The sequence below is a fragment of the Dufourea novaeangliae genome, unplaced genomic scaffold, assembly GCF_001272555.1.
Source record: "Dufourea novaeangliae isolate 0120121106 unplaced genomic scaffold, ASM127255v1 scaffold8, whole genome shotgun sequence".
Classification (NCBI taxonomy): Eukaryota; Metazoa; Arthropoda; class Insecta; order Hymenoptera; family Halictidae; genus Dufourea; species Dufourea novaeangliae.
Window position 1 is genome coordinate 3650714 of NW_015373923.1, and position 10762 is coordinate 3661475.

The 10762-nt window shown below is 39.4% G+C and overlaps 1 protein-coding gene across 1 annotated transcript; it reads left to right on the forward strand.

Moving 5' to 3' along the window:
- Positions 1–1096: 1096 nt before the first annotated feature.
- Positions 1097–6213, forward strand: LOC107194747 (homeobox protein AKR-like). The gene is given in 6 exon segments (XM_015584422.1): positions 1097–1508; positions 4978–5246; positions 5373–5614; positions 5712–5810; positions 5812–5850; positions 5947–6213. Coding segments are annotated over 6 exon segments (1323 nt in total). The 3' UTR covers positions 6209–6213.
- The last annotated feature ends 4549 nt before the right edge of the window (positions 6214–10762 follow it).

Below are 10762 nucleotides of genomic sequence, written 5' to 3' on the forward strand. Positions count from 1 at the left end.
TAGCTAGCCGGCCGAGAAGCGGAAAGTGGGTTCACGCGCGAGCGCACAGATTTTTCCCTCTCTGTCATGTACTCATGCACTCATTCTTGCGTTTGTCTCTCCTGCTCGTCGTCGTCGTCGGTCGTGTCTTGTCAGACCACTGTCAAGCCGGCTTCGGAACATGGTTGGCCCAGTCGCGTCCTGAACGTCGTGCGACGGACTTCGGTCGGTTTTGAAATTTAAACGCGAATGACGGAAGATGTATCCTTGCTTTTTGGTTTATTATTTTTCAGTCGTTACAGATATCTGTTAGTGAAGAAGTGTAAGGTCAGTTCCCGAAAAGAAAAAAAGTTCTTTTCGTTTTTCTTGCGAACTGACATGTTGTAAGAACTGTCACGACGAAAGTATCTTAAAAACGTAAGAGACAGAGTAACAGGATCGAGATTGATTTGTTTTCACACATGAAAAAAAAAACAAATTTGACGCAAGGTCAGGAATACGAAGGGAGAAAGCGAGAATCTGTAACAGAAGAAAGCCAAACGTTCTTTGGGAATTCGTCGAGTGCAGCCGCGCTGAGAACAACATCGAGGCATGTCATTGGTTTCGGTATTCCTTTCCGTATGATCCTTCAGAACGAAACTGTACTTGATTATTAACGGAAAAGAAAATAGTAGGGGTTATGATCATTGAACAGTCGGTACGTACGTCACTGCGACGTTTGTTAAACGGGGCGAAAATCTTGCGTGTCTCTCTCTGAATGTAAACTGTAACGTTCGCGATACGTACATAAAAGAAGGAAAAGAAAAGAAATGTAACGATGGTAATGCAATAAACGACGCTCGTTATTTATTTGTAAGCATTGTAATATGGACGACGTGAGGATATGAATGATTCGAAATGCATCGTCCAACGATTGGTGAGAATTTGGATCTATACAAAATGTCCAGACGTAATAAATTTCGGTACAGAAATATTTTGATGCTTCATTGAGGAGGTACTCGCGCAACATCGAACATCTTGCGTTTTCCTGAATACAACGAGGAACAGAGCGAGAGAAAAGAAGAGAGAGTGCTGGTGTTGGGGCGGGGGAGGGAGGGAGAGAGAAGGGGAGAGTGTCATGCTACCACCAACGGCTATGCATTTGGAACAGAAAACCAGTACCGAAAAAGTAACAGGTACAGAACAACAATACCATCATCAGTATCATAATCACTACTATCATGATCAACATCATCACCATCGACATCCACAGAAGCAGGAAGATTATCATTCCGGTGGTCGTCGTAGTCGTCGCCATCGTCGTCGCAGTAACGATAATCATCACCATCACCACCACCATCACCACCACCACCATCATCAGCAGCACAAACATCATCAACATAATCATCAAAACGATCATCAGCAACGGTTTCATCGACGTCATTCACGAGACACAGACTGTCATCGCACCGTATCACCATTGCCCTCGTTAGCGATACCGTGTAACGACAATTCAGCTTCATCCCAACATACAAATATGTTTGCAGCAGGTAAGATCAGTGACGATCTGTTCCAATCAGCTTCATGAAACAAAAGAAATCCTCGATAAGGGGTACATTTTCTGAAACAACCGATGAACAGTTTGGATAGACTGTGTTTTATTAGTACATTTTACACAAACTTGCGTAAGAAACTGTTTTTATTAAGGACTAAAAACGTATAATCATCTTTAAGATCAATCGTCTACAGTTAAGTTGTAGACTTCTTGGCATGGAAAATCGTGCTTGTTGCGCAACTGGCGCCCATCTTCCCTCCTAACATCTCTTGTCTTCTGCCGTTCTCGATCCGAATGCGTTTGTTGTATTTCTGTGAAACATAAAAATATTGCAGCAGGCGTCTGTGTTTACGTTTCGTGCATTGGGCAGCTTCTCATGCCCCGCCTGCATATTTTCCTGTTATTAATTGTAATTCATTGTCTAAAATATTTTTACAAAAAGTAAATTGTCTACTAAGACTTATAACAGTTGCGTATGAATCGGAAAACTCCGAAAGGGAAAGCAACCTCTACCCCCCGTTTACCTCTGGCACCACGTGGCGTGTGTCCACGCATGCCTCGTGTTTCAAGTTTGATTTTTCTGCCAATGAAACGCGAAGGGACACGGAGGTACAAAGAAGAGCGAAAGTCGTATGAAGTGTCTGTCTATTTCTCTGTATAGACGCGTCCATGTACGTACATATGCGCGCGTGCCAGGGGTCTGTTACATACGCGTATGTATTTGTTCTTTCGTGCCGCGGGTGCCAATACAGTTAAGAGACTCCTTGTTAGTATAGCTGTAAACCCCGTGGCACGATTCTCCTGGAAGTCCGAATCGTAAAAGATCGATTTAACACGTGCTCTCAGAACTTAAAAAAGAAAACAACAATAACAATCCTTGTCGCTCGATGATCAAAACGCGATCAACTACGAGAAGGAAATAAGTAGCAGAGAAATTGGGTGGGATGTAATAATTGTAACAATTCTCATTTCTTTGCAATTTATAAGATACTTGCTGAACAAGTAACACTGATTTTATCGCAAAACAGAGAACAAGGGAATGGTATAGACCATTCGGATACTAAATTTAGACGATTTTCGGACAAATACGATAGAAACGGTACTGAAAAATTTTACTTGGCTCTATGTCGTATTGTTATTTCGACTATATGCAATTGCAGTGGCTTGTATCGCAGTATCAACTATTCCATAAATTGTACTCTTGGAGTAAGTTGGCGTAAGTGATAAGTACGAAATCCTCTGGCAGCATGTAGACATCGCATATGTATTTGCATTTAACGTACGTAATCAATGTATTCAATGCAAAATACTCAGAACATTGCGTAGGCAAATAGATGTCAGGAAGGTTAAACGACAGGCATCTTTCGATTTCGACCTTTTTTTTTTATCAACCATGTATCGTTCATGCATTCGAAGGAAGAATTCAACAGAAAAATTATTGAATGTGATTTGGTTTCACAGTTGTTTCTTTTTCTTCTTTTATAATATACGGAAACAATGTCAAGTCGCATTTATACTCCGATCTTCAGCTTTTCGGAAATAGAAATTGGCCGTGTAAGATTACAATTCCAAAAATTGTATATGAATCATGTGAAAAAGCGCGAAAAAACAAATTGAAACATCCGAGGATGATTTAACAGTCGGAGGTTGACGGCAGAGGATATAAAGTCAAAAGCCTTAGCAGTATTTTCGAACGTGGCGAGGACACTACTAATTAACGTCCGTTGCGCTACGTCGAACTTTTGGAAATCATCCAAACGTGTTACGGGTCACCGACTGTCGCTGTTACGACGGCGCACCTTCAGAGATAGAAACGTTCGATGAGATCGACTGGATCTTTCTTTTTTTTTTTAACGGAATACTCTCTTTACACGGTGCGAGCTTTTTTTCTACATTGGATCGTTACCGTTGCTTCTTTTATTAAAATTTAATATTTTAAGCGTCTGGACCAACAATAGGATCCAGTACGACGACTTTGGGTTGCAAGCAGATTTCGATTGTAATTGTTTCTATAAGAAATAATATACGTATCCAACATTAACAACAACAATAATAATTAGTTTAATATTCCTGTCTTGAATCTAATAACGCCGCGAATCAGCAGCAGTATAACGATAGTGATGATTATGATGATGACAATATTGCTATAGACAATTTCTTATGAGCGTTGTATGTGTCACATAAATTAATGTTTTTCGGCACTTGATTCGATTATTTAAGAACATGACAATTATTTATCGGATAAGGGACGCTCTTAACATATACGGTGCATTCACGAATTGGCTGGCAATTCATTGTATATTTAGCTGATGTAGGAAACTGTGTATCGACCATATTTAAGGTAGCTGCGTATTTCTGTCTTTTTTGTTTTAATCGATTACCCATGCATTTTCCATTATATGTCAATAATGTTACGTACAGTTTTGTTACTGCACGATGTTCCTACCACCCTTGTAGTCGTTGCCATCGCCATCGTGACACATAGTTTTCGTCTAGCCGAGATGAGCTTGGGTCCTAATTTTGTACCGTCGGGTTACTGGACCTTACGTAACTACAAACTCAAGTGCTAAGATTAGTCGACGGTACGAACTAACCAGAACCGCTGATTCAATTTTCAAAGATATAACTTCACAGCGAGTGAACAAGTTATTGTGTTGCTAAATGAAAGGATCAAAATAGGGAGGGGGAAGTGTGCGTACATACTCCAGTTGTCTGGAAGGAAGTAGCCGCGGAAGATGAAACTGTTAAGAGAAAATCGAGGAATGTTCTAATCTGTCTTTATAGACGTATATATTGCTCGAATCAGATACATTGTTATATGTTTTGCCGGACGCGAGTAGCATTGTGTTTAAGAGATTGATTTTGTTTTATACATGCTTCAAACGTGATGGCCGAATTTGTGAAACGTAGTTTGATGGTTTTCATAATTTCAATAAAATCACAATGAAACTTGTTTTGGTGTAATTACACTCTTAGTAACGATAATTAAATACACTGTTGACAAGAAGTGTTGCATATGAACGAGGTGCATTGTGTAGGGATATTTATGTCTGAAACTGGTCTTACTAAAAATAGAAAGAATGTTCGAGAGTGCTGAGAAGCTAAGACTTTTATTATATAATTTTGTAATTTCTTTACTCCTAGTTTGTTCCTTTTTGGATACTGTTGTTTCTTTACGTTCTTTATCGATGCATGTAACATTAAATCGAGGCAATTGAGAATGTAGGCACGTATTTGAGTTGCGACCTTTTTTTGATAAAGGGAAAATATGGTGTTTCACTTTGAATGTGCATACTTGTGCCTGTGCATGTGCGTTTGTTTAATAACATTGTGTCTAGTAAGTTACTGGTAGATTATAAAGAAGATATGGTCCCCCCCCTCTCTACACCCTCTCCCTCGTGACGAAACTTGAAATTTCGATGATGAAGACTGTCAAAAGATATATCGTGATGTTATTGTTTCAGGAAGGGAACGGTTTCCTTCGTCGAGTAGTACAGACGACGACCAAAGTGGTTCCGATACGGAACAGGATTCGAACGCGTTGCGTGGTAAAGTCCACTCCGGAGTACTTCATCACTCGGGTACGCATTCTGTGAGAAAACGACGAGGTAACTTGCCGAAGCATTCGGTGAAAATTCTGAAACGATGGCTTTACGAGCACAGATACAATGCTTATCCGAGCGACAGCGAGAAGATCACGCTGAGTCAAGAAGCGAATCTCACGGTTTTGCAGGTTGGTATTGTCTGCTTTTCTTATTCTCGTCATTTCATCACTTTATGTAGTTCTTTTTATTTTTTTTTACGACGATTAATGTACACGTATAAAAAGTATATTTTGTGTGTTGCACCTCAAATATAGGTTTGCAATTGGTTCATAAACGCTAGGCGGCGAATATTACCGGAAATGATACGAAGGGAGGGCCACGATCCTCTACAGTACACGATATCTCGTCGTGGTAAGAAAATGCCAGCAGGAAGCCATCAACAGTCGTCGAGTCTTGGCTCAAGAACTAACCAAAATTGGGATTCGTTGGCTGGAATGAGTGCCCCGAAACGGAGCAGAGATCACGACTACGAAGATCCTTCTGGATTAATGTACCGGTTCGTGGCGATTAAGCTTTGTGTCGTACGGCCATCGTGAAATATCTGTTATTCGAAAACTGTTTGGTTGGTGACGGCTGATTTGTTGTTTTTTCAGAAGCGAAGAGGATAGTCCGAACGATTACGAGAGTAGCTCGCACAGCGAGGAAGAGCGTCCGACGACTCAATGGCCCAGCGGAATAGTTTACCCTTACTCGAGCTTACGAGGAGACGATTGCCCATCCCGCGCGACGAGGGTAGAGATTGTTAATTTATTAGTTTTGCGATTAGACTTTAGTTCAGGCTTTGTCAATCATTCCGTAATTAACGCTTAACCTTATTTTTTCTTTCAGAGACGAAGACGAATCTTCGGTGAGAAACGAAGCGCCGTATTGGAGCGCACCTAGGCAGCATCTCATTCAAACTCCCGACGTGCAACACGAAACGGAAGTGTATAGTACGCGTAACGCTCATAGTCCACATACGGACGAGACTCCGCCACCGACGCCACCGGAGGAAGATAAAGACAAGTTCAAGTGTCTCTACTTACTGGTCGAAGCAGCTGTTGCCGTGCGACAACAGGAAAAGGAACGCGAGGGAGCCGTACCGGTTTAACAAGAGCAGAGCATATCGGTGTTGTTGCTCGCCGTCGTTTATATCGATCTTTTTTTTTTCTTTTTTTTTTTTTAACTTCCAATTCCATTACCATGTGGAGTATACAGTAATGTTTCTTCCCCGTGGCATCGGGTTTACGACAATATTTTCGGATTTCTCTGCCGAGATAATGTTCTTTACATTGTTCCTGATGGTTGTTCACGAGTAGTTTCAAAATGCGTGAACCAATAAGTGGTAAACAAATCCAGATTTGTTTATTATTCTCACACAACAATCATTTCTTTCCGTGCGTTCGTCGTTTTGGCTTGTGTGATGGAAATCTTCTCCGTGCAACGTGACGAAAGGAGAATTTTCATGTATCTTCCGGTGACTGGAAGAACAACTACAGAGCATCTGCTAAATGTAATCGGACGTTTCTCAACGTACATGTGACAATTGTTCTCAAAATGTGTTGTGATCCTTTTTCGTGCACGCATTCGTGCGTGGTTCGTACACCAGTGCGCTGTTCCAAATTCGCGCGACGAAGAATTTTATAGACACTTCACACTCACGGTATTTGTATCTTGATTATCGAGGCACAAGTTTTTTTTTGTTTTGCAAACGAAGAGTAAATTTAAGCGCAAAGAAAACAGTCGGATTCCTACGAGAGACCGGAGTGCTAACGGCAGATTTCTGTGAAATTGAATTGTCGGCGAGTACATTCTATCGTGTAAAAATTGTTCACATGGAACGACGCACCCGACTAACAAGGATGTTTTGTTTACTGTTCTGTTGTGCTTCTGTCGATACGCACGCCAAAGTATCGAGCGAAATCGACGGCCAAACAAGTGCCAAAATTTTACATCCTAGTAACAAATGGAGTGTAACTGGAAAGATAATGATTCGAATGTCAATATACATGTTCGTCAATTTTTTTAAAATCGTGAAGTCGCCATATTTGTAACCTTGATTACATCGCGAATTTGTATTTCTTTCGATATTCAGTGGAAGAAAGGGAGAACGATCGGAGAAATAAATCGCGCATCACGTGTCATTAGTACGAACCGAAAAGAATTTTTGAAAATTTTCAAATACCATTTAGAACTTTTGTAAATTTTTATCGAACGTTGCCATACATTTTTTCTCGAAAGTCTAATCGATTCCTCGGAATTGTTCAGTTTACAAACAGTCACAGTGTACGTACTTTGAGTCTGTTTTCATATATATTTTCGTGATACTATCTAACTAAAGGAATTAAGATACGAACAAGCCAAAGAACATTGAAAGCATTTCATTGCGTTCTGTGTATTTTTATCATCATTAATACTCTTTTATTTCTGCTATAGTTGTTGCTGCTCTCCTACTATTACTATGACTACTACTACTACTACTACTACTAGCACCACCACCACCACTACCACCACCATCACCTCTTCTACTACTATTAATAATAATACTAATACTACAGCTACTGTTACTGCTACTACTAGTTCTACTAATACTATTGCTATCATTATTACTAGTAATATCAGGACTACTGCAACTAGTACCACCACCACTACTACAGTTACTACTTCTGCTTTTACTAAAACTGCTGCTCCAACTCCGGGTAATACTATTTTCACCGGTAACATTAATATTACTATCATTTGATTTTGTTTTCTTCTTGCCGATATTAGTCACAGAATCTGAAGGATTGTGTGTGTGCTTCCCCTTCATGTTTCGAGGTTGCACGATGCTTACTGTGATAAGCATGTTCTTTATTAATCGTCAATTGTTTCTAATTTCGTCTGGTTGCTGTTACATTATGAAGTACTTAATAGCAATTTGGACTTTCATTGCGTTTACCTTTGCATTTATATTAGACAATTAAGACTGCTTGAAACGAGATTCGTTAATTCTATTGACACGTCCGCGTACGATTGATGCATGTCTCCCTTTCCTCCCTGAGACGTTTCTATGGTAAGGTCGTGCTACCGCCATTAATCAACCGATCTTTTTTTTTTTTATTACGAGTTAATAGTAATCGCTTCCGTAAAAAGAAAGAAGACATCGTCAAGGTTTCAACAGTCGATGAATGAGACACGTAAACCAATCGGGTGTCAAATACATCAAGAATATAAAGTAAGTCAAATATGTATAAGTACGCGTGCCTATTAATAGATATGTGTATAAGCGATAAGTACGTATACGTAGATGTATATCATATAGCCAGTTCGACGGTTAATACACGGTATGTTATATACGGTTGCAAGTTTCGAATTTTGAATTTTGAATTTCGAATGGTTCGTCAATTGAAGATCAGTAACGTGACACATGGGGTCACGTATAGAAAAATCATTGGTACAAACGCCAAAGACTTAACTGTTAGTTTTATCGATAATTAAGTTCTTTAAATGGATTCGAACAGAGAAAAATCCTCTGTACCGAAAATGTAGCTAGTAAATGTGTTTGTCGTGTGTTCGAGCGTTTGAAAAACAGAAAAGCATTCATTAACACGTTGGCGCCCTTCAACGCGAATCTGCGTCATAGACAGGGGCTTAAGCTGTAAAGAGAAAAACAATTGGGCGCCAACGTGTTAAAGGTACAGTAGTATAGGAGGAGACAGAATGAAGACAAGGGGATAATACAAATCAGAAAAAGGACGCAGAAAAGCGTCGGATAATTGTGCCTACCGAAATGTTACGTTTTACCGCGTTCTTTGTATGTATATTGTGAAAGTGTGAATGAATGCAGACGCGAGCGTGGATCGATGCGAACACGTGTATATAATATCGTGTAATATATACCGATACGTTGGTCCCTATCGTGTATTTGCACACGTATACGCATCGATGCGCGAGCTAGATTCAAACCGTGTTCAAGAAAAAAAAAAACAAAGTTCTTCGATGTACAAAATACGATTGAGGTTTATTTGTAAATCGCGATAATCCTTTATGGTCGTCGGACCGTTTCGTTAGAAATCGTTGAGGGATTAATTTGCATTAGGTTAAGAATAGATCTTCCTCCGATGGGAAATCAATCCATGATAATGATCTTTCTTGGTCGGCAGGACTTTTCGATCGCACGAAGAATAACGTCAATAATAACGAGGTTGATGACGAAGACGAAAGCGGCGAAGATTAAAGAAAGGGAAGATTCGTAGGAGATATGAAATGTGCCAGGATCGAGTGTTGGGGTCGTTGCATTGTGAAATTCCAACCTTTCTGATATGTTCAAATTGTAAATATGTATACTAGCAAAATGTCGGTCACCTCAGGACATTCTCAGCTCTTCCTGTTTTTCGCATTCTCTTGCCGGTATGCAACAGTAGTGTTTACATGCAGAGCTAGATTGTTGTGTGCGATTGAAGATTACTCGATGAACCATCGAATATCCAAAGTTCCTATAAATTTAAATATATATACCTACTCGTTATCAAGGCACGAAATAGTAAAAAAGCAATAATTGTGCCTTGCTCGGACGTTCTCTGTACGTACCGATAGATAATATTTTACAAATATTATCGTCGAAACGCTCGCCGAATTCGTCGAATTATATTTCTAACGTATTTACTATTTAAAAAGGAAAAAAAGAGAAACTTTAGGGAACATAAAAAGGCAAAAAAGGAAGACATATCGTTCGCGTCCTCGTTTCAATAATACTTTTTTTTTTATTTGCTTGGAAACTTGTTACAAAAGTTGTGTCGGTTAAAATATCATACAAAATGGCAATATATTTAAACTGTCGTAACAGTGCGTATTAACAGAAAGCTGGAGGAGTTTTAGTGAACAAATATCGCCATAGTGAAACACAAGCAAACCGGGGAAAATATTTATTCTGAATTATAAATGTATGTATCTTCCACGAACAAAACTGGACAACGATTCCTCCAAATCAGCATTTATTAAACGGAAATGAGAGGAGAGAGAAAGTGTGTTGCTCGCACTCACCTGTAGGGTAATAAGAAAAGGGAGAAACAGATGTGTGAAATTCATAGTAGATAGGTACGGACAGAGAGAGAAAGAGAGAGAGAGTGGATGTGCGTGCGTGTTGTGCACGCGCGTGTTGATTTGTGTGACAGAAAACAAAGTGGGATGGCGGAGGGAGGGGTTGAATGTAAAGGTGGCGGGAGAAAGAAAGAAATTGAAACGTAAGAGCAGGAAGAAAGAAACGTGAGCAGTACGTGTCGTGTCACGATTCCAAGTCTTTATGAAATATTTAAGAGCATCAATTTTACTGAAAACACGCTAAATCCTAAATACATCTTTGAGAATATTTTTGGACAGTTTTTCTACTGGTTAGTTCACACGAAAACTGGGATTAGAGAAAAAAATTCGTATATAAATAATGGACAGGATGTTAAACGAGTGATTCGAAAATTTCTAGAACATTGAATGGATATATTGAACGAATTCAGACAATATTTAACGAAAAGTAAAGAAATTCTTTAGTTCCACAAACATACTTGTAACAATATAATTGTCGATTTTTCCGTATTAGTAATTTCTTCGTACATATATCGCATTTGTTGCGGAGAAAAAAAAATTATATCCATTGACCAATTGTTATGTGCTTTTAAACTTCTGAGCGGTT